Source organism: Salmo trutta, chromosome 28 (genome assembly GCF_901001165.1).
Source record: "Salmo trutta chromosome 28, fSalTru1.1, whole genome shotgun sequence".
NCBI lineage: Eukaryota > Metazoa > Chordata > Actinopteri > Salmoniformes > Salmonidae > Salmo > Salmo trutta.
In genome coordinates this window covers 41,760,540-41,785,641 of record NC_042984.1, presented here as the reverse complement: position 1 = coordinate 41,785,641, position 25,102 = coordinate 41,760,540, and the positions used below count along the sequence as shown (strand labels likewise).

Sequence of the window (25,102 nt, the reverse complement as noted above, 5' to 3'; positions counted from 1 at the left end):
ACAGCAGGTAGGCATGTAGCCTAGTGGTTAGAGTGTTGGGCCAGTAGCCGTAAGGTTGACAGATCGAATCCCCGAGCTGACAAGGTAAAAATATGTCGTTAACCCACTGTTCCTAGGCTGTCATTGTAAATAAGAATTTGTTCTTAACTGACTTGCCAAATACAGGATATATTAAAAAGGTGCATCTCCAATCATTATATTGACCAAGATTCTAAGCTGCGTTCTCCCCTCTATAAAACTCATATAGGTTAGAAAGAGAAGATCTACATTGACCACAGCCTGTCTTTTTCAATATGCAAATTACACCTGTTTGATCTTATAAATGGACTCATCATCATTATCATGTTACTCCTCATTTTATAAACTAGTCTTTTTTTTATAAAACATTTTTTTAGGGGGTGGATCATCTTTAATATTTCGGATAGTTTGTCACTTCCATCAGTGTAATTGTCTGCATGATAAAACTATAAACTAGTCTTTACTTTAACTGGTATCTTATGTGGTGTCTTCCTTTAGCTCTCTAGTAATTATAGCCTACCTACCCCCACCTCTATGTCTCCCCTGCCACCTTCCACCCCAAAGAAATAAATGAGTTTTCTCAAGAGAAGACAGAATAAATGGGAAAAGGGCCCATAATGGATAATGAACCATCCCTCTTTAATTCGCTCGCCATTGTCACACCTCCCCCTCCTCTCTTCACCTCCCGTCATGGTGCGGGCAGAGCCACCGCCCAGTGTCTACAGACTACAGGAAGGATGCTTGGTAATTTCCTCCATTATTGAGTTGGGCTGGGCATGCGTGTCCTGATGGGGTAGTCCCCCCTCCATCTCTCTCTCGCTCCTGCTCTCTCCTGCGTCCGCCCCTCAACCACCCAATCCAAGCTCTACCTGCCCTGTGCACCCTGTTTTTCAAAGGTGAGTCATTGTTCCTCAATTCAGTCTCTGCTGAAAATCTCCAGCTAAAAGCCACGGCAGCTCTATAGAGTGGTCACTAGTTGGCACAGGCCTAACCCTAACTTGAACCCTAACCTTAACCACACTGCTAACCCTAATGCCTAACCCTAACGATACTGACAATTTTGACTTTGCAGCTGGCCCATCAAATGGAAATTGCTTAGTTCTGCCTCCAGGACAAGATTCATGAAAAACTTTTCTCACACCTCAGTTAATTAGACTGACGCTTAGAGGCTTTGTTAATTGGAATGAGCTGAACCCCATTCCCTCCTTGGTTATCATACCAGACACACACACACACACACACACACACACACACACACACACACACACACACACACACACACACACACACACACACACACACACACACACACACACACACACACACACACACACACACACACACACACACACACACACACTTACATTCATGCACACACTTTCATCGGTGCAGACACATATTTTCGCAAGCACGCACGCACACACACATACACACTTTCCTATGTGTGCCTGATTGGCAGTCCTGAATGATTCTGTCTATGCTCTTGTACAGATAGCCAACCTGGCATTGGGGATGGAAGATAGGGGGCTGTCGAGGGAGGGGGGTAGTGTGTGTGTGGCACACAGAGAGCCTGATAGAAAGGACTGTGAAGACGGCCACTTCCATCCAACCCTCACTTATTCTGGACAACATAATGTACAGGCTCTTACCTGCTCATTTGTACTCATGTACTGAAGCTTCATCTGCTTCAGATAGGTGGTGGTGAGCGGCATGTTGTAGTCGATGAGATCCGGCACCAATGATGTCGGTCCGTCATTCTCTGTGAAGATTAAACACACACAAAGTATTATGACTCTCAATCTCCCATAACTCAACATTACTTTCATAACCCTGGTTCTCTGATAATATGAGTGAGACGTATCACATATGGGGACTCGATGGACGCACGATCACTACGAAGAACCAATCACAATGTCTGTCGGAGACGAACAGGTCGAGTGGCGAATGAGGTGAGAAGCCACTCTCCCGTCCTCTGAGAGTGGCTCTTACGGACCAGGGTTACAAAAATAACCTTGAGTTCTCTTTCAAATACTCTTTTTGAAGTATCACATAAGGGAATATGGCTAACTCCCATATTGCAGACATGATCTCCGAAGCCAAGGTAGTCCCAACAGAATCCTCCCTAAATCCGTCAGGTAGTTTATTTCTCGCACAGCATCCAGCCTGACGCGATGCTGTGCAATTTTCTTTATTTGAACCATTGGTTTTTGATTGGACACCCTACACATACTGTCCTCAGTGTCGTAGTACTGACACGGAGGACAGTATGTGTAGGGTGTCCAATCAAAAACGCATATTTTGACCAATGGGGAAAATAATATGTTAATTGTGTAGATACTCATCTAAGAAAACCAATGGTTCAAACCTCATCTCTATCATAATCCTTTCTGAAGTAATTGGAGTTTTTACCCTTGTAGGGTGGCCAACATTACGGTGACTAAATCAATGGAGGCCAGAGAAAAATAATTGTAAGAAATAAGGAAAATTGCACAGCATCGCGTCAGTTAGGCTGGATGCTGTGCGAGAAATAAACTACCTGACGGGCTCACTTTCCCGCTGAAATCATCATCTTTCGTCTCGAATTCAAAGGACATAAAACAATAGAGGTAAGATAGATATCGATTTATGAGACATGACATGTAGAATTTTCATATTTTAGTATACGATTTGATAATGTGAAATTCCTTTTATTTTTTGAAGAATTCTCACAAAAACAATCTATCTTTGTGAAATGTCAACGCAGCTGAGTGTACTGCAGAGTTGCAGCAGCAGTAGAACAGGGTGGGGGGGATGCAAATTGCCTGGGTAGCCATTTGATTAGCTGTTCAGGAGTCTTATGGCTTGGGAGGAGAAGCTGTTTAGAAGCCTCTTGGACCTAGACTTGGCGCTCCGGTACCGCTTGCCGTGTGGTAGCAGAGAGAACAGTCTATGACTGTGGGTGGCTGGAGTCTTTGACAATTTTTAGGGCCTTCCTCCGACACCGCCTGGTATAGAGATCCTGGATGGCAGGAAGCTTGGAGGCCGAGCAGTTGCCATACCAGGCAGTGGTATGGCAAGTAAGATTTAAATAAGTAAGTAAGATGGCGCCGATAGAGATGGCAGCTTCGCTTCAAGTCCTTACTTGTGCAGTATTTTGTTTTTTTTATATATTATTTATTACATTGTTAGCCCAGAAAACCTTAAGTGTTATTAGAGTGGGGGAAAAAAGTATTTGATCCCCAGCTGATTTTATACGTTTGCCCACTTACAAAGAAATGATCAGTCTATAATTTTAATAGTAGGTTTATTTGAACAGGGAGAGACAGAATAACAACATTTCCCTCATTAAAATGCAAATCAATTTATAACATTTCTGACATGCATTTTTCTGGATATTTTTGTTGTTATTCTGTCTCTCACTGTTCAAATAAACCTACCATTACAATTATAGACTGATCCTTTCTTTGTCAGTGGGCAAACGTACAAAATCAGCAGGGGATCAAATACCTCCTGACATGTGTTTTACTGCTAACCTACAAAGCATTACAAGGGCTTGCTCCTACCCATCTTTCCAATTTGGTCCTGCCGTACATACCTACACGTACGCTACGGTCACAAGACGCAGGCCTCCTAATTGTCCCTAGAATTTCTAAGCAAACAGCTGGAGGCAGGGCTTTCTCCTATAGAGCTCAATTTTTATGGAATGGTCTGCCTACCCATGTGAGAGATGCAGACTCGGTCTCAACCTTTAAGTCTTTATTGAAGACTCATCTCTTCAGTAGGTCCTATGATTGAGTGTAGTCTGGCCCAGGAGTGTGAAGGTGAACGGAAAGGCACTGGAGGAACGAACCGCCCTTGCTGTCTCTGCCTGGCCGGTTCCCCTCTCTCCACTGGGATTCTCTGCCTCTAACCCTATTACAGGGTTAGAGGCAGTGGCTTACTGGTGCTCTTCCATGCCGTCCCTAGGAGGGGTGCGTCACTTGAGTGGGTTGAGTCACTGACATGGTCTTCCTGTCTGGGTTGCCCCCCCATCTTGGGTTATACCGTGGCGGAGATCTTTGTGGGGTTGGTGATTGATATCCCTATAGAGGTGTGAAGGCTGTGCTTTGGCAAAGTGGGTGGGGTTATATCCTGCTTGTTTGGCCCTGTCCGGGGGTATCATCGAATGGGGCCACAGTGTCTCCTGACCCCTTCTGTCTCAGCCTCCAGTATTTATGCTGCAGTATCCATGTGTCGGGGGGCTAGGGTCAGTCTGTTATATCTGGAGTATTTCTCCTGTCTTATCCGGTGTCCTGTGTGAATTTAAGTATGCTCTCTCTAATTCTCTCTTTCTCTCTCTCTCTCGGAGGACCTGAGCCCTAGGACCATGCCCCAGGACTACCTGGCATGATGACTCCTTGTTGTCCCCAGTCCACCTGGCCGTGCTGCTGCTCCAGTTTCAACTGTTCTGCCTGCGGCTATGGAACCCTGACCTGTTCACTGTGATTACTATTATTTGACCCCGCTGGTCATCTATGAACATTTGAACATCTTGGCCAAGTTCTGTTATAATATCCACCCGGCACAGCCAGAAGAGGACTGCCCACCCCTCATAGCCTGGTTCCTCTCTAGGTTTCTTCCTAGGTTTTGGCCTTTCTAGGGAGTTTTTCCTAGCCACCGTGTGCTTCTACACCTGTATTGCTTGCTGTTTGGAGTTTTAGGCTGGGTTTCTGTACAGCACTTTGATATATCAGCTGATGTAAGAAGGGCTATATAAATACATTTGATTTGATATCGATTGTTTGTACACGAGCGAGTAACATGCTCGACCACTGCTACTCTAACTTCCACGATGCATACAAGGCCCTCCCCCGCCCTCCTTTCAGCAAATCTGACCATGAATCCATCTTGTTGCTCCCCTCCTATAGGCAGAAACTAAAACAGGAAGCGCCGTGCTCAGGTCTATCCAACACTGGTCTGACCAATCGGATTCCACGTTTCAAGATTGCTTCAATGACGTGGACTGGGATATGTTCCGGGTAGCTTCAGACAATAACATTGACGTATACGCTGACTCAGTGAGCGAGTTTATCAGGAAGTGTATAGGAGATGTTGTACCCACTATGACTATTAAAACCTTCCCTAACCAGAAACTGTGGATTGATGGCAGCATTCGCACAAAGTTGAAAGCACGTACCACTGCATTCAATCATGAGAAGGTGACTGGAAACATAACTGTACACAAACAGTGTAGTTATTCCCTCCGTAAGGCAATCAAACTAGCAAAGTGTCAGCATAGAGACAAAGTGGAGTCGCAATTCAATGGCTCAAACACGAGACATATGTGGCAGGGTCTACAGACAATCATGGATTACAAAAAGAATACCAGCCCCGTCGCGGACATTGACGTCTTGCTTCCAGACAAATTAAACAACTTCTTTGCGTGCTTTGAGGGCAATACAGTGCCACCGACGCGGCCCACTACCAAAGACTGTGGGCTCGCCTTCGCCGTGGCCGACGTGAGTAAAACCCTCGCAAGGCTGACGGCCCAGACGGCATCCCTAGCTGCGTCCTCAGAGCATGCGCAGACCAGCTGGCTGCAGCTGGCTGGTGTGTTTACGGACATATTCAATCAATCCCTATCCCAGTCTACTGTCCCCACATGCTTCAAGATGGCCATCATTGTTCCTGTTCCCAAGAAAGCTAAGGTACATGAACTAAATAACTATCGCCCCATAGCACTCACTTCTGTCATCATGAAGTGCTTTGAGAGACTAGTCAAGGATCGTATCACCTCCACCCTACCTGTCACCCTAGACTCACTTCAATTTGCTTACCGCCCCAATAGGTCCACAGACGATCCAATCGCCATCACACTGCACACTGCCCTATCCCATCTGGACATGAGGAATACCTATGTATGAATGCTGTTTATTGACTACAGCTCAGCATTCACCACCATAGTACCCTCCAAACTCATCATTAAGCTTGAGACCCGGGGTCTCGACCCTGCCCTGTGCAACTGGTTCCTGGACTTCCTGACGGGCCGCCCCCAGGTGGTGAAGGTAGGAAACAACATCTCCACTCCGCTGATCCTCAACTCTGGGACCCCGCAAGGGTGCGTTCTCAGCCCCCTCCTGTACTCCTTGTTCACACACGACTGCCTGGCCTCCAACTCAATCCTCAAGTTTGCAGACGATACAACAGGGGCAGGCTTGATTACCAACAACGACAAGACAGCCTACAGGGAGGAGATGAGGGCCCTGGGAGTGTGGTGTCAGGAAAATAACCTCTCACTCAATGTCAGCAAAACAAAAGAGATGATCGTGGACTTCAGGAAACAGCAAAGGGAGCACCCCCCCTATCCACATCAACGGGACAGTAGTGGAGAAGGTGGAAAGTTAAGTTCCTCTGTGTTCATATCACCGACAAACTGAAACGGTCCATGCACACAGACAGTGTGGTGAAGAAGGCACAACAGCGCCTCTTCAACCTCAGGAGGCTGAAAAAATTTGGCTTGTCACTGAAAACCCTCACTAACTTTTAAAGGTGCATAATTGAGAGCATCCTGTCGAGATGTATCACCGCCTGGTACGGCAACAACACCGCCCACAACCACAAGGCTCTCCAGAGGGTGATGCGCACTGCACAATGCATCACCGGGGGCAAACTACCTGCACTCCAGGACACCTACAACACCCAATGTCACAGGAAGGCAAAAAATATCATCAAGGACAATAACCACATGAGCCACTGCCTGTTCCCCCCGCTAGAAGGCGAGGTCAGTACAGGTGCATCAAAGCAGGGACAGAGAGATTGAAAAACAGCTTCTATCTCAAGGCCATCCGATTGTTAAACAGCCAGCACTAGCACAGAGAGGAAGCTGCCTACCTACAGACTTGATATCATTGGCCACTTTAATAAATGGAACACTAGTCACTTCAATAATGCCACTTTAATAGTGTTTACATATCTCGCATTACGCATCTCATTCGTATAATGTACTGTATCCTTCACTATCTATTCTTTACTATCTATTGCATCTTAGCCGCTCTCTCACTGCTCATCCATATATTTTATACTTATATATTCTTATCCATTTCCTTTACTAGATTGTGTGTATTAGGTTTTGTTGTGGAATTGTTAGATATTACCTATTAGATACTGCTGCACTGTCGGATCTAGAAGCATAAGCATTTCGCTACACTCGCAATAACATCTGCTAACCATGTGTATGTGACCAATAACATTTGATTTGATTTTGATTTGATGCAACCAGTCAGGATGCTCTCTGGTGCAGCTATAAAACCTATTGAGGATCTGAGGACCCATGCCAAATCTTTTCAGTTTCCTGAGGGGGAATAGGTTTTGTTGTGCCCTCTTCACGACTGTCATGGTGTGCTTGGACCATGTTAGTTTGTTGGTGATGTGGGCGCCAAGGAACTTGAAGCTCTCAACCTGCTCCACTACAGCCCAGTCAATGAGAATGGGGGCGTGCTCGATCCTCATTTTCCTGTAGTCCACGATCATCTCCTTTGTCTTGATCACATTGAGTGAGACATTGTTGTCCTTGCACCACACGGTCAGGTATCTGACGTCCTCCCTATAGGCTGTCTCATCACTTACAGTGATCAGGCCTACCACTGTTGTGTCATCAGTAAACTTAATGATGGTGTTGGAGTCGTGCCTGGCTGTGCAGTCATGAGTGAACAGGGAGTACAGGAGGGGACTGAGCACACACCCCTGAGGGGTCCCCGTGTTGAGGATCAGGGTGACGGATGTGTTGTTACCTACCCTTACCACCTGGGGCGGCCCGTCAGAAAGTCCAGGATCCAGTTGCAGAGGGAGGTGTTTAGTCCCAGGGTCCTTAGCTTAGTGATGAGCTTTGAGGGCACTATGGTGTTGAACGCTGAGCTGTAGGCAATTAATAGCATTGTCACATAGGTGTTCCTTTTGTCCAGTTGTGAAAGGGCAGTGTGGAGTGCAATAGAGATTGCATCATCTGTGGATCTGTTGGTGCAGTATGCAAAATGGAGTGGGTCTAGGGTTTCTGGGATAATGGTGTTGATGTGATGCATGACCAGCTTTTCAAAGCTTGAGACCATAGATATCGTGCACCAGCTGTTATTTACAAAAATACATAGTCCACCGCCCCTTGTCTTACCAGATGCCACTGTTCTATCCTGCCGGTGCAGTGTATAACCAGTATGTTGATTGTATCATCGTTCAGCCACAACCCATGAAGCATAAGATACAGTGAGGGAAAAAAGTATTTGATCCCCTGCTGATTTTGTACGTTTGCCCACTGACAAAGAAATGATCAGTCTATAATTTTAATGTTAGGTTTATTTGAACAGTGAGAGACAGAATAACAACAAAAAATCCAGATAAACGCATGTCAAAAATGTTATAAATTGATTTGCATTTTAATGAGGGAAATAAGTATTTGACCCCCTCTCAATCAGAAAGATTTCTGGCTCCCAGGTGTCTTTTAAACAGGTATCGAGCTGAGATTAGGAGCACACTCTTAAGAACTCGGCCTGGGGCTTCATGCAAAATCTCACCTCGTGGAGTTGCAATGATCATGAGAACGGTGAGGAATCAGCCCAGAACTACACGGGAGGATCTTGTCAATGATCTCAAGGCAGCTGGGACCATAGTCACCAAGAAAACAATTGGTAACACACTACGCCGTGAAGGACTGAAATCCTGCAGCGCCTGCAAGGTCCCCCTGCTCAAGAAAGCACATATACATGCTCGTCTGAAGTTTGCCAATGAACATCTGAATGATTCAGAGGACAACTGGGTGAAAGTATTGTGGTCAGATGAGACCAAAATGAAGCTCTTTGGCATCAACTCAACTCGCCGTGTTTGGAGGAGGAGGAATGCTGCCTATGACCCCAAGAACACCATCCCCACCATCAAACATGGAGGTGGAAACATTATGCTTTGGGGGTGTTTTTCTGCTAAGGGGACAGGACAACTTCACCACATCAAAGGGACAATGGACGGGGCCATGTACCGTCAAATCTTGGGTGAGAACCTCCTTCCCTTAGCCAGGGCATTGAAAATGGGTCGTGGATGGGTATTCCAGCATGACAATGACCCAAAACACACGGCCAAGTCAACAAAGGAGTGGCTCAAGAAGAAGCACATTAAGGTCCTGGAGTGGCTCTAGCCAGTCTCCAGACCTTAATCCCATAGAAAATCTGTGGAGGGAGCTGAAGGTTCGAGTTGCCAAACATCAGCCTCGAAACCTTAATGACTTGGAGAAGATCTGCAAAGAGGAGTGGGACAAAATCCCTCCTTAGATGTGTGCAAACCTGGTGGCCAACTACAAGAAACGTCTGACCTCTGTGATTGCCAACAAGGGTTTTGCCACCAAGTACTAAGTCATGTTTTGCAGGGTTTTGCAGAGGGTCAAATACTTATTTCCCTCATTAAAATGCAAATCATTTTATAACATTTTTGACATGCGTTTTTCTGGATTTTGTTGTTGTTATTCTGTCTCTCACTGTTCAAATAAACCTACCATTAAAATTATAGACTAATCATTTCTTTGTCAGTGGGCAAATGTACAAAATCAACAGGGGATCAAATACTTTCCCCCCTCACTGTATTACAGTTCTGAATGTCCTGTTGGTAGGTTAATCTTTCGCGTAGGTCATATATTTTATTGTCCAAAGATTGCATGTTTGCTAGCAGAATGGAAGGAAGTGGAGGTTTATTCAATCACCTACGTATTCTCAGAAGGCAGCCTGCCCTCCGGACCCATTTTCTCCACCTCGTCTTCATGCAAATCCCGGGGATCTGGGCCTGTTCCCGAAAAAGCAGTATATCATTCGCGTCGGGCTCATCAGACTTGTTAAATGAAAAAAAGGATTCAGCCAGTCCATGGTGAGTAATCGCAGTCCTGAAGTCCAGAAATGATTTTCGGTCATAAGAGACGGTAGCGGCAACATTATGTACAAAATAAGTACAAAAATAAGTTCACAACAACGCAGATAAACGAACAAAAAAACACAATCTGTTGGGGGCACGTAAAACGTCTGCCTTCTTCTCCGGCGCCATTTTACCATAGAGGGCACGACAAAACCTATTCCCCCTCAGGAGACTGAAAAGATTTGGCATGGGTCCTCAGATCCTCAAAATGTTCTACAGCTGCACCATCGAAAGCATCCTGACTGGTTGCATCACCGCCTGGTATGGCAACTGCTCGGCCTCCAACCGCAAGGCACAACAGAGGGTAGTGCGAACAGCCCAGTACATCACTGGTGCCAAGCTTCCTGCCATCCAGGACCTCTATACCAGGCGGTGTCAGAGGAAGGCCCTAAAAATTGTCAAAGACTCCAGCCACCCTAGTCATAGACTGTTCTCTCTGCTACTGCACGGCAAGCGATACCGGAGCGCCAAGTCTAGGTCCAAGAGGCTTCTAAACAGCTTCTACCCTCAAGCCATAAGACTCCTGAACACCTAATCAAATGGCTAAACAGACTATTTGCATCACCCCCCCCCCCTTTACACCACTGCTACTCTCTGTTGTTATCATCTATGCATAGTCACTTTAATAACTCTACCTTCATGTACATATCAACTAACCGGTGCCCCCGCACATTGACTCTGTACCGGTACCCCCTGTATATAGTCTCGCTATTGTTATTTTACTGCTACTCTTTAATTACTTTTTACTTTTATTATTATTCTTATCCGTATTTTTTTAAACTGCATTGTTGGTTCAGGGCTCGTAAGTAAGCATTTCACTGTAAGGTCTACACCTGTTGTATTCAGCGCGTGTGACAAATACAATTTGATTTGATTTCCAATGCCCCTCCAGAATTATACTTCAGTGGCGGATTCCTTTACCAGAACACAGCCGGCTTCCATGCTGCAGACATGGTGTCGGTAACTGCTGAGACACAGAGGTAAACAGACAATACATAAAACTTTGTTTGAGAATAATAAATGGGTAACTGGTTAACGTCGTCATTTATATATTATGTGTATCTCCATGTGCATAGAGCAAAGTAAGGGCTAACGTGCATAAAATGAAAAGGATATTCATTAGGCAGGGGTTTTTACTGTGCGGCCTGGCGGTGCGGCCTGGCGGTGCGGCCTTCAACCCCAGTACTCGGAAACACTTTCTGAGCGTAACTGAGCACCCCCCGTGGAACAGGAAAGGGCACTGTTGGAACAACGTTAAGTGGTCGTCCGATAGTGTAGCGCGATAACAGAGAGGATCCAGCTTTACGCCTAAGTATTCTATTCTCTGTGTGGGCACCAAACAGCTATTTCTTTCTGGTTGATCTTCAACTCTAACTCGGTGAGGTGGGTAACAATGGAAACCATGTCTCACACTGCTTGCACCTGTGACGGGAGCAAAGCAGGTAATCATGTATATAAACTCTCAATCCCCTGCTAGCCCGAAGGGGACAGTGAGGTATTCGTAGGCTGTGCCCTGGAAGGCAAATCTGAGAAACCTCCTGTGTGCAGGCAGAATACTTTTGTAAAAATAAGAATCCTGCAGGTCGACTGAAGTGAACCAGTCACCTCGACAAATAGACCGAGAGAGCACGTTAAACGCAAACTTTCACAGATAGCCCTAGGTCCAGAATGGGGCTTATCCCTCCCACCATTTTTGGGAACCAGGAAGTAACGGGAGTAGAAGCCGGAATGGCTCTCTTCTGCTGGTATTGTTCTGATTGCTCCCTTGCGCAATAGAGAGGAGATTTCCTGCTCTAGTATGTGAGCCGAGTCGCCACTCATTCTTGAAGCTAGGATCCCGTTGAAAATGGTTGGCTTCATAGCGAACTGAAGTCTGTACACCTTTGTAACTGCGAACAAGACCCAGGGTCGGGCTGCGCATGCACGCCAGTTCCCTGCTCTTGCAGCGAGTCACCCACAAGTCAGATGACAGTCACCCGCCAGTGGTGCCAGAGGGCCCTCTGGCAGCGTTTAATGGTGAGTTGCCCCTTTGTTAATTTCTTCTCTGCGCCCTTGGCGAGACACTTCGATGCGACAGATACTTTTTTACTGAAAGGGGTGGTGACAAAACACTGTGGATTAGAGACGGTGCTTGATGGCAACTGACATTTTGTCTTCCTGCCCCGGCTAATTGAACGAGAGCCGGGAGGAGAGCTTTGGTACTGAGGGCACTTGGGGGTAAAGTGAGCTCCATCCATCTTCATTGTGAGCGGATATATTGAAATCAGCTGCTGCAAAAGGCGAAGGGTTGTAGGATCACATATGTACCTTTCCTCCATTGTGATGGGGTGGGGGGAAGTCTGTGCTCCACCCGAGAGGGGACAGGACACTGTTTCTCAAACTAGACACTCTAAAGTACTTGTCCTCTTGCTCAGTTGTGCACCGGGGCTTCCCACTCCTCTTTCTATTCTGGTTAGTGCCAGTTTGCGCTGTTCAGTGAAGGGAGTAGTACACAGCGTTGTACGAGATCTTCCGTTTATTGGCAATTTCTCGCATGGAATAGCCTTAATTTCTCAGAACAAGAATAGACTGATGAGTTTCAAAGAAAGTTCTTTGTTTCTGGCCATTTCGAGCCTGTAATCGAACCCACAAATGCTGATGCTCCAGATACTCAACTAGTCTAAAGAAGGCCAGTTTTATTGCTTCTTTAATCAGGACAACAGTTTTCAGCTGTGCTAACATACCTGCAAAAGGGTTTTCTAAATTAGCCTTTTAAAATTATAAACTTGGATTAGCTAACACAACGTGTCATGTGAACAGAGGAGTGATGGTTGCTGATAATGGGCCTCTGTACGCCTATGTAGATAGTCCATAAAGAATCTGCTGTTTCCAGCTACAATAGTCATTTACAACATTAACAATGTCTACACCATATTTATGATCAATTTGATGTTATTTTAATGGACAAAAAATGTGCTTTTCTTTAAAAAATAAGGACATTTCTAAGTGACCCCAAACTTTTGAACGGTAGTGTATGTATGTATACCAGCAGTTCATTTATAAAGAATATATGATATAGCATATAACAAAATAACTGCAAACTCTTTATAACTGAACTGCTCTCCTCTTTTGTATTGCACTAACATTATCCCTTAAGTGCAAGCAATGGTCCGTCTTCGTTACAGGGTCCTCCTCTCCAAGGATCATATCAACACTAATCAATCAGCGTTATCAAACGACTTATTACCTACTGGGACTGTACATACACGTGCACACACACACATACACACACTATCAATCAGTAATTGATGATGGCGCTCCTGTCTATTTACTGCAGAAGTATTGATCGTCTGCCTTGTATTTCCGCCCTTCAGGACTCCAGACCTGAGAACATTGTCCCTTAGTAGGTCAGCAGATAAATTAAATGACAGAGATGAGACACGCTGGCTAAGAAATTGAGTTCAGCATGAGAAGGGCGTGAAATTGTCACAGGACCAGCGACCTGGGCTTGTATTAATCTGGTGTCTCAGACTAGGAGTGCTGATCTAGGATCAGGTCCCCTGTCCATGTCATTTTATATCATCATGATCGAAAAGGCAAAAGACGGATCCTGGATCAGCACTCCTACTCTCAAGGATTCATGAATATGGGCCCAAACCTTCACCTCCTTTACACCTGTTCCTACTGCATCACCTATACAGCATGATGAAGGTTGAAGAGACGAAGGATGAAAGACCTGACTCAAAAGACTGCCTGAAGTCAATTAAAAATAGCCCTGGCATACAGCAATGAATTGCATTCAATAATTCAGCACTGAACTTTCGTGCGAGTGGAGGGGTGTGTGTGGTTGGAGGGATGAGGGGTCAGGGTGGGAAGGGGAGGACCCCCACGGGACAGGAAGCCAATTAGCTGCTCTCTTTATGAGCGACACCCAGCGTTAATGATCATCGTTGACACAACACTGACAGATCGGGCCTGGGAGCACTTCTCTCACTGCGTTGTGTGTGTGTGGGATGGAGATGAAGACGGAGGGGGGGGGGTTTAATGTTAATTGGCATGGTTTACTTTACATACTACCCATGTTCTGTTCTTGTGGGAATATGTAAGGGCCCTCCATATATAAAGTTATGACAGCCCCTCTGTCAATATGGGAGGGACCCTGAATATAGACAAATAAAATATGTATGAAATAGCAGGGCAGCCATTGAATATTTCTCTCCATTTTCGGACTCTCTCCTCACCTTTTCCTTTATTTCTGCCCCATCTTTCTGTCCTACTCCAGATTTCTCTCCATTTCCATCTTAACCCCGCTAGCCTCTCTCTCTATTACCCGCCCCCACCCTCCGTTCGCGCTCACTGTAGAAAAGAGCTTGTTTCCTGGCCATTTCCTTTGTTAAAAGCCCCCTAATTGGGCTAATTGCAGTGTGTTAGGAACGATACAGGACACTCCAATGACTAATTTGAATAGGACTGGGGGAGGGCTGGGGGGGGGGGTTAGCGTAGGGAGAGGGTGGGAGATGGGGGATGGGTTGCCTTTAGGGTGGCAACAGCAGCAGCAGGAGGAGAGGGTGCAAAGCAGCTCTCAAAACCGTTTTTGTCACAACTCCTATGAAAATCCCTTCCTTCATCCATGGTATTATGCGCTTGCAGTAACAGCAGGCTTACAGACAGTCGCAGTAACAGAAGGCTGGGTTATGAAGAGACGTATAATATGATATTTGGTGATGACTAAAAATGTAATGAACAGCTAGAGTTTTACCAAATGGGCCTAAACAGAGACCGTGTCCAAAATGGCACCCTATTCCCTATATAGCCCTATGGACCCTGCTGGTAAAGTGCTTTATATAGTGAATAAGGTGCCATTTAGACACACCAGGAGCCTGGCGGAGATGATAGTCGGCAGTCTGGTCCAGAGAAAGAGAGATGTTTTTTTTTTTTACCTTTGAACTCTGCTCCACCCGGGCTGATATGCATCCTCTTCTGACACTCGCCACAGTTCATCAGGAAACGGGTCACTGCCTCCCTGGGCAGGAAGGCGTACGTCTCCGCAATCTGCCCATGAGAGAGAGAGAGAGAGACAGAGAGAGAGAGAGCGATGGGTACAGAGAGAAAGGAGAGAGAGAGAGGGAGGGGAGAGAGAGAGAGAGAGAGAGAGAGAGAGAGAGAGAGAGAGAGAGAGATGGGTACAGAGAGAAAGGAGAGAGAGAGAGAGAGAGAGAGAGAGAGAAAGAGAGAGAGAGGGAGAGAGAGACAGAGACAGAGAGACAGAGAGACAGAGAGAGAGAGAGAGAGAGAGAGCGAGAGAGAGACAGAGAGAGAGAGAGAGATGGGTACAGAGAGAAAGGAGAGAGAGAGAGATGGGTACAGAGAGAAAAGAGAGAGAGAGAGATCATTACCAGAGCCATGGCTGATAAACATGCTGCTATTCTAATAATGAGCACTGAAGAGGTGAAATGGGAGAAAAAAAACTGTAAGAGGAAAAGAGGGGAAATTAGACCCGTTTCTATAATGCTATACCATAATGGGACGTTGATTACTGTCATGTGTGTCTGTGTGTGTTTGTGTGCGTATTGGCTAAGCTGGGAAAGGGTAAGATTGAGGTTCTTGGGACAGATGTAATATCTTCCCCCTTCACACAAAGATCACATTGTCTCAGCCCGTTACTGGTGACCAAGATACGTCTTCCACTCTTCCTATTAGCCTCTCTATCTCCTTCTCTACTGTTTCTACTGTCTCCGTTTGGACTTCCTGTTAAACCGGCATCCAACAATATATAAACCCTTCACCAAGCGTAAAGGCAGTGATTGGCAGTAGCGTTTTAAGGGTTTGTACATGTGTGTGTGCGTGTGTGTGCGCGACGAAGAGAGCGGGGTGCTGTCTACTCTCGGAGAATAAAACGGATACAAATGTCAGTCACAGCCTTCGGTGACAGTTTGACGCTTTGCCATTTGACACGCGGCCTGGTGTCACCAGATTATCTCTAGGAGAGCAGTAGTGAGCACAAGCCCATACAGGACAAGAGGGCAATCTAACACATGCACCCAAAGCATCACGTAGCCCTCTGCATATCATCACTGCAACTGGGGCGAGACAGGAGAGACAGGGCGTCGGTCGAGCAGACCGAGAGGATTTTAATGGGAGACAAAGAAAGAGATGGAGAGTTAGAGAGGGACGTGTGTCGGTAGAGAGACTACCCATAAACAGTAATGCTTTTCTTTGCTAAATCCTCACTTCCTCCCCGTCTCTCCCTCGCTGTCAACTTCCCATTTTTCCTTTCTTTGGTTTTCATGCGGTCTTCCTTTCCTCCAACCTCTCCCCTTCTCCCCCTATTCCTCCCCCCTGGCTCTTATGGCAGGGCCAGCAGGAGAACACACACACACACACACAGACTAGCCACTGTCTCCTTCAGGCTGTAACAAACAGCACCCCTCCATGCCATCCTGGCCAGAGGGGTGCTGGTGGTGACATGAGTGAGGGGGGGGGGGGGGGTAGAAAAAGCGAGGGGGTTGGGGAACGAGAGAGCGACTCCCCTCAGATGAGTTGACTCTCTGTGTGTGGCGACTAGCTAGCCTCCACCGCCATTGTCTTCCCAGTCCCAACAGAGGCTCACAAAGAGAGCCCATGTAGCCTACAGGGTGGGACTGTGGGTCTGGAAAGGGCCTGTGGTGGTGAGCATTCCCACCAACGCAGCTCTGTCTGGTCTAGAGAACTAACAACACACAGAGAGGGACAGAGAGGAGAAGTAGGCAGAAAGTTGGCTGAGCAGCACTGCCAGCGAAGGACAGGAACAACAGGTTCCTGTGTCCTTCAATGTGGTGTGTGTGTGTGTGTGTGTAATAAACATTTCATGACCCACTGTGTGGCAAAGTACCCTGAAAGCCATGGCAGTGTGCAAAGGAAATCGACAGTTAATATGCAGCAACAGAGGAAGTATTCTGTTCATTACACAGTCACAGCTCTGTTTACTCACTACGAATGTGACACTGATGTTCAGTCATTTTATGAATTCATTTGATTCATATCCTTTAGAAGTTAAAGGAAATCCTAAAAATGAAAGCGCATGTGCTTTATAGTACTGAGGGAAAGATGAGTTACCATGTTCAACCAGAAGAGGGCAGTATCACCAACTGAGATGCAAAGTATCCTACTACAACACATTGGGCAAATGAAAGGTTTTCTCCCAGGGAGGAAGAACATTTTCCAATGGCAGACTATGTTAAAACTCCCCCATTTGAAACAAAGCTAGGAAGGAATGATGAACAGAATGTTGCCCAGGTGTGTGCTTTGCACCGCGGTCATCACCCTTCATCTAAATATAACTAGACATCTGGCCTTCAGCGACTGTGGCGATGCTCAGAGAGAGAGAAAGGCTGAATAGTTGTCAAGGGGAGATAGAGAAATACCTTCTCCCAGCGACCACAAGGTCAGCCAGGCACCGGAATCTCATATCCTCCCCCTTTAATCTAAAGTGTGAAACGTTTCCTTTCATACGCACAAAAAAAAAATTATCTCAGGCATTTTTCTTGTTAGAAGTGAGGTTAAAAAAAAAGTGGTGTAGTTATGGAGGCGGTATGTGTCACAGAGATTGAGTCAAAGTTATTGACTCAAATTTAATTGATATTTTGGTTTATTTATCTGAAATGAAGTGAACTGGAGGCTCTGTGAATTAACTGAAGAGAAAAAGGCAAAGTCCAACATGAATGTTCCAGGTCTGTGGTGACTCCTGCTGCATTGTAAGAAAATATTCAGATGACTGTCTAGAAGTATCATACAAATATTTCAACCAGGGATGGGCAACTTTGATGGGGGTGGGGGCCACAAAAAGATGGAACTCATCATGAGGGACCGCAGTGGCTCATGGGTCTGCGTAGCCACATCCATCCCCCCCTACCTTGCCCCTCGTGATAGCAAAGACATACAAAATATATATATATTGTTCCGCTGGCCTACTAAAGGGAGACAGTTGCCCTCCCTGATTTAAACGATTCCATTCATTTCAATGGTATCCTGAGAAAGTGAGAGCGTTAGTGTTATTGAATGTGAATCTGAAGACCAGATGGACAGAGAAAGAGAAACAGGTCACGAAACAGGAATTAATACTGAAGGCCAGAGAGGAACAGAGAACAGCATATAGTTGCCAAATAATCACAAAGACTGTTCGAGACAAATTCTATTTTCTTTATTTGTGCTATATTTATAATATATTATTATGAAATATTACCTATGATAATGTGATTATGAATTCACTCTGAAAGTTAGGAATGAAGAACTTGATGTGTTATGCTTGTGTGTGAAACTGCCAATAAATAAATAAACTGGCAAAAAAAAAAAAAACTTTCCCTATGCCATATGGGCATGACAATCCCTAGGTATGAAGGCCAACAGTTTTTAAACACGTAGTATATTCTTTTGTTACCCGATTGCTTTGTTTTTGGACCTTAGAAGAAGAATAGCTGTTAGATAATAAAGGGGTAAATGTTTGTTATGATTTTTCCACCAGAGGAGCTTGGTATTCTTTTTGTTGTTGAATGCTGAACCGGGAACGCGTCCGCATGCTGCCCATCCAAAACCGCTTGAAAAAGTTTGTACATGTATAATAACATTTTGTGACGTTTTCGTTCGTTTTAGTCTTTGACATGGTTTTTCTGGATGCTCGTCAACAATATTTCATGCATATTTTTTCACTTGAGAAATACTGCACCAAGCATCTTAGTTCGATGTAAAATTGTGGAACTAAAACCTCCTCGGCAAAAAAGGTAAACATTTATTACAGATTGAGTTAGCTTAGATTCATTTGGAAGAGTACTTGTTGTTATGACATCTCAAGAGGGACAAACTGTAATATTGCCGCTTTTTTCTTGTTTTTCAAGCGAAGGTCTTTTAAAGGAGTGTGCGAGGCACAGACTGTCACTTCGCCGAGTTCTGCTAGAAGCAAACCGAACCTAGTGTGCAGACGCGTCTTATACCACGGTCAGGAGGGCAATTTTAGAACCTTGTTTACTGGAGCCCTTACAAAGAAGAGTGTCCCATACAAACAGAGGGAGTGGAAAGAGAGAGGCAGTAGGCCAAGATATAGAGGTAAAGGAGGAGAACGTTTAAAGGGTGACACCGTGGTAGAAGAGAAAGATACAGCATAAGGGGAAAACAAGAGTTAGAGAGAAAGACTGAGTGAAAGGAAGGAGTGGCTTCTCACGGCTTTGTAGGTCTTCTTCTGTCCGGCGTGTTTGGGTGATTTGCCGGGGTCGGCGCTGATATCTACGTGCATGGCATAGATGATGTCAAAGAAGTCCTCCACCACTGCCACCCTCTTCAGAGAGGAGTCGGACCCAGAGCCCCCATCCACACACTGCAGGAGAGGAGAAGGAGTGGTACGTTAGCAGGCTGGATCCTTCGGATGAGGCCTACAGACAGACAGACAGACAGACAGACAGACAGACAGACAGACAGACAGACAGACAGACAGACAGACAGACAGACAGACAGACAGACAGACAGACAGACAGACAGACAGACAGACAGACAGACAGACAGACAGACAGAGACAGACAGACAGAATTCCCACCCAGCTCTGTATCTCCCAGACTGGGAGAGAGAGGGAGAGTAATGCTGGATTTTCAGGAAGTCTTGTTGGGAACCTCCCTATTATACCACACACCCTTTAAAAATATACTTTATTTAAATCCACAAATCATAATTCATACAAGAAGTATTGTAACATTTCAGGACAGGGATATGTGGACAGATAGCACCTTCTTCTCCACACAGCAAGGCTGCCCATGACTGCTGACACAGAGCAGTACATCCTGCTATCTGAAGGCCAGGTACTGTCAGCCTGTGAACATGATCGAGACTTCCCAACATCACCACAGCAAGCTTACACTGATTTCCGATGCTGTTCAGGCGTGACACGGGGGCCTGGTATTTAAGCAGCTTGTCAGAAAAGGCCTGCTCCATGTAGCAGTCCAATGAGCAGCCCACCTTCAAAATCAGCCCCTCCCTCTGGCCTCCCCCCCACAAAAACAATATCTGGCTTATTCAGCATACAAGAAAACACATTATCATCAACATCAATCCAGGCTCCGCTGACAAGAGGATGTTTGTGTATGTGTGCTGTTGGTGAGACCAGGTCGACATGCGGTCATCTCTAGCCATGTACAAGTCTTTATATGAACGGCAACCATTAACAACATGTGCAACAGACTCCATTACAACTCTGGGTGTAAAACACCGAACGGATCATGGTTTGCAGGGTACCAGAGTGCTAGGCTGTATTTTGTGGGTATAACTTGCAGCCTCACCTTAACAGTAAAGCAGAGAATGTCCTCGCCAATAGCAGCATTGGTATGCATGCATGCACACAGGGCCGGCTTAATGCAGGGGCTTACCGGGGCTGAAGCCCCTTGGTCCAGGCCCGCAGGGTGGCCCAAAAGGCAGCAAAAAACAAAAAGGAAAATCGTTCTGAAAAAAGGTAAAAAAATAAACTAAAGGAAATATATACTATATAGAGTATATATTATATATGTAGTATATACTTAATATTTTTTTCTCACTGCAACCGCCAACCACAGGAAGACTCAGGATCCCAATCTCATTGAGTGTAGTCAGGCTGCTACTTCCTGCTGCCACTCATCAGATGGGGGGAGGAGAGGAGGTAGGGGGCCCACATGGGTAACTGGGGGGCCCTGCCTTGATTGGGTAAGTTATTAATAAAACATAAAAATAAAAACTGCATAATAAATACATGTGACTGGTCAATTGTGTGAGTCAGGAGCTGGGCCAAAGAGGCAACATAAAAAAAAAATGTTTTATCCAACCACAGGAACCAGCTCTAAATGTTCAAAGTACACTAGAGAGCATCATTTAGCCACAGAGGATCAATAGTTTATTAAAAATAACTGTGGATTAAGTGTTATCACAAGCACATACAGGTATCTTCCAAAATGAAGGAAACACCAACAGAAAGTGTCTTAAAAGAGTGTCGTGCCATGATCAGCTGCCAGAACAGCTTCAATGTGCCTTGGCATAGGTTCTACAAGTGGACCTAAACCATGCCAGGAAAATGCACCCCACACCATAACATATACTTTCTATCCCTTGTTTACTTAAGGGTTTCCTTTATTTTGGCAGTTACTGGTATGACTACAGTCAGGAAGGACACAGTTTGGGCCATCACACGTTCTAAATAGGCGTTGGGCCATAGACATATAATCCATAGAAGGCTTTTGTATCACTTAACCATGGTATTTTGACTGTTGCGCTAGCAATGGATGCCAGTCCTGACTTGAATGGGAACTGCCTGTCTATAAATGATATTTCTATGGTTGGTTCCAGCTGCAAATCAAATCAAATGTTATTGGTCACATACACATGGTTAGCAGATGTTAATGCGAGTGTAGCGAAATGCTTGTGCTTCTAGTTCCGACCATGCAGTAATATCTAACAAGTAATCTAACCATTTCACAACTTATACAGTTTGCCTTTTGCAGATTTCAAAATACAAATCGCAGAAAAAATGCACCGTTTGGAAAGCAAATGCCTACTGCTGAAAGGAGAACTGTAGAACCAATAGCAACCCTTTTTTTCTCAACAACCTCCAAGTTGTAGCTAACAGCAGCACTGTTTTTCATCTTGAGATTGCCATGCAGAGCGCGTCGCCCATCACCGTGAGTAGCCCATGGCTTCCTCTTCATCATTAGATGAGTCAGTGTGCCACTGGGCATTTTATTTAGTAGCCTATGATATATATGCTGTATATATATTGCCTCCTAATATTTGACAATCTGTGTGTCGCTTCATTGGCCTGGGCTAATGAATTGGTCTGGGTTTGTTTGAATTCAAGACCAGATTGATCAGTTTGTCAGAGTCAGAGTAGGCACTCATGTTGGTAATTTGTGTATTAAACAAGATTCAGCTAATAGTTTTCAAAAAGGCAAAAAAAATATATAATTCAACGCTGCAACAACAAAAAAATCCCCATGTGTGAAAATCCTGTAGCCTATGCCACATGGCAAACGTTACTATGGCTTTATTATAAAAGGGCTTTTTCGTCAACAGTACATTTACCATTGTTTACAGAAAATGATGTTGTGCCAGGAAGGGGTTTGAGGGGCCATAGGGCTGATGATTTCTTAATCTGGCCCTGCACACACAGACAGACACACACACAAAGAAAACGAGGCAGGGAGGAGATTCCCACCCAGCTCCGTATCTCCCACACTGGGAGAAGGAGAGTAACGCTGGAATATCTGGAAGTCTTGATGGGAACCTCCCTATTCTCCCACAAGGCCAGTGGAGAGCTGTGTGTGTAGTAGGGGGAGGGAGATTGGGAGGGGGATACCTGCCAGGAGCACACACGCGCACACACACACACACACACACACACACACACACACACACACACACACACACACAGAAAGTCCCTGTGAAAAAACAGCAGGTGATGCATTTAAATGCACTTTAAATCACTACAGAGAAATGACTCTTTGAAGCGTATTTTTTCATAGCCTTTGTTTGGTTGTTTGTTTCTTTCACTGGCTTTTGAATCATTGTATTCTCCGCCCGGCTAAAGTGTGTGGTCAACAAACTGACAAAAGTGTCATGGTAAGAGGGGTGAGATGTTTTTTCTTCAGGATCTTCAAAATGACCATAGGCAACAGAACCAAAACTAAAGAGCCAAAAAAACTCTAATCTGTCATTTGTACTCTCCAAAACATCGATAAGGTTATCAACACCATAGTTAAAGGTTTGCATAGCTCAAAACATTACATTTAATGAAGTCCTTTCATTCTCATTTTGTGGAATTCTTCATATTTCCATCTTCACAATTGATAATGAATCTATCAGGATCCCTTTGCCTATCTTTACACTAATCCTGTTCAGAGATCCAAGCTCAAGCTGCAACAGCACAAAGCAGCACATAACACAAACAGGTCCTGGCTAGAAATGGGCGTGGGGGGGGGGGGGGGAAACTCTTCTATTTCCAACCAGCGTTCTGCTCACCATAAGGCAAAACGTGCTGCCATGACAACCGGTGTGCGGGGCAGCGGCTCATGTGACACAGGCTGCACCTAGCAAAACTTGAATTGTGTCAACAAACACAACAAACGGTGTGTGGATTTACGCATGATCCAAAATACACACAAGTCGCACGCGCCGCATTCTCTCTGAGTCGCTCCTCATTATTTTGTCTCCATCTACATCTGCCCTTGTTTTATGCTCTAACCTTCTTCTTCTTTCATTTGGTCTCGTCTCTCCACAGTCGTTCTCTCCTAATGTGAGTATATTCCCAGTATGTGAGCTGAGCTGAGGAGAGATGTCTGTCCATTCTGTGTTGCTGGGCACGCCCCTCCACTGGCTTTGTGTGGGACTCATTGGAGCCGACAGGTGAACATGGGGGAGGTGTGTGTGTGTGTGTTGGGGGGGTACTTCTCTCCTCATTACTGCATCCTTTAACAGATGCAATAGTCAGGAAGTCAATGCACTAACGCACTCGCCCCCCCAACCCCACTTGCACTCTTCCTTCCCCCTAAACTCCCTCTATCCTCTCGGAATCCCTCCCTCCTTTTTCCTCCCCTTCCAAATCCTTTTTTTCCCCTTTAGTCTACAAGTTATTCCTTCTGCTAGCCTGTCTTCCCCCCCCCCTCCTCGGTCTCACCCTATCCTTCTCACTCGACCTCAATCCCTCTGCTGCTCTCCCTTGCTCCGGCTGTCACTAGCGGCAGGTAACGAGGGTTGCCATGGCAGCATGGAGCAGCGTGCGGCATGGAAATAAAAGGAATGGCTTAATGGATGGACTGGCGGCCATTGCGAGTGTACCCATAAGAGGAAAACAGGAACAAAAAGCAGGAAATAAAAGCAGGAAGTGTACCCATAAATGAGTCACGCGATTTGTTGATTCAACAAAGCCACATCAGTTGACATCATTTGAATGAACATTACCATGGAAATGATTGTGTCACAATACCAGGCAGACATTTGGCACACACAGTCAAATTGCCCGGGTTAGAGCTTCCAAGCCCGTTCTATTCATTATGTTTCTATGGCGTGCGGAACAGAGGGGGCTGCATGCTTCTAAAGCGCCAGCTCTCTACACGCCCGACGTAACACTAGTGATGATGACGATGGTATTTCTCATCGACAGGTAGAGGCAGCGATGAGACAAGGGGACTGTTGTTGATTACTCTGTAGATAACCGACGAGGCCCTTTGCGGATAACGTTTGACGTTAACATAGGACAATGCTGGGTCTTATTTGTCTGTTGCAAAAAAGAAGTTTACTACAGTGTGTCATAATGAATACGACCCAGCTCTAAAGCTTGTAGAGCTGCATGGTGTGTCACTGTGCCAGCTCCAGCAGTCATGCCCTTTACAGGGAGGTCAAGGAGAGGAATGCACTGGCCCACACCCACTAAACCACTCTACCTCCAGGAGGTATGACTAGTACTGGGGAGGGACACGTGGGCTGCCTGCCTGCCTACCCACTGTCCCTGTGGCTGCCTAGGACACATGATGACGCAACCCCCCCCCCCATCCTCTGCCCCCATACGGTTGTAGGGCACATCAGCGGCCCGGGACGATAGCGTGTGCGACAGCAGAAACCGGCGTGTACGAATATATGTGGAGCACGGGGGGGAGGAAGGGGGGGGGGGGCACAGCAGACAGGACAGTGGGCACCCCCTCGCCTCCAACCCCCACTTCCTGCCCGCCCGGCGATGGGATCAAAGTCACAGCACAGGGAGAGAGAAAAAGAAAGGGAGAGGGCAAGGCTGCCTGCCCTGCCGCATTCATGCCACGCATGACCGAACAAACAAACATACATACATACATACACAGGTAACAGCCAATATAATGGAAACACTTGAGTAAATGAGGGATACAAAGTACATTGAAAGCAGAAGCTTCCACACAGGTGTGGTTCCTGAACACTTATGGGAGATCCTGAAGCGGCGCCTCAGACGTTTCCCACCACCATCAACAAAACGCCAGATGATGGAATTTCTGGTGGAAGAAGGGTGTCGTATCCCTCCAATAGAGTTCCAGATACTTGTAGAATCTATGTCAAGGTGCATTGAAGCTGTTCTGGCTCGTGGTGGACCAATCCCATGCATACACACGTAAATACTGATCATGCATGGGAGGGCATTATGGTCGTAGAGAACGAAGTTCAGCTGGATAGCATCCAATTTAACCAAGGGATAGTCCGAGGC

General features: G+C 45.8%; 1 protein-coding gene across 2 annotated transcripts in view; it reads right to left on the bottom strand.

Annotated features, from left to right (window-relative positions):
• The window catches only part of LOC115166264 (nucleolar protein 4-like), a 134,289-nt gene that overhangs the window by 69,521 nt on the left and 39,666 nt on the right, over positions 1-25,102 (bottom strand). For both annotated transcript variants that reach the window (XM_029720101.1, XM_029720102.1), the window contains exons 2-4: positions 19,091-19,243; positions 14,838-14,949; positions 1,668-1,777 (exon numbers count right to left, since the gene is read on the bottom strand). In XM_029720101.1, coding sequence (XP_029575961.1) covers positions 1,668-1,777; positions 14,838-14,949; positions 19,091-19,243 — 375 coding nt within the window. The remainder of the gene's footprint in view (positions 1-1,667; positions 1,778-14,837; positions 14,950-19,090; positions 19,244-25,102) is intronic.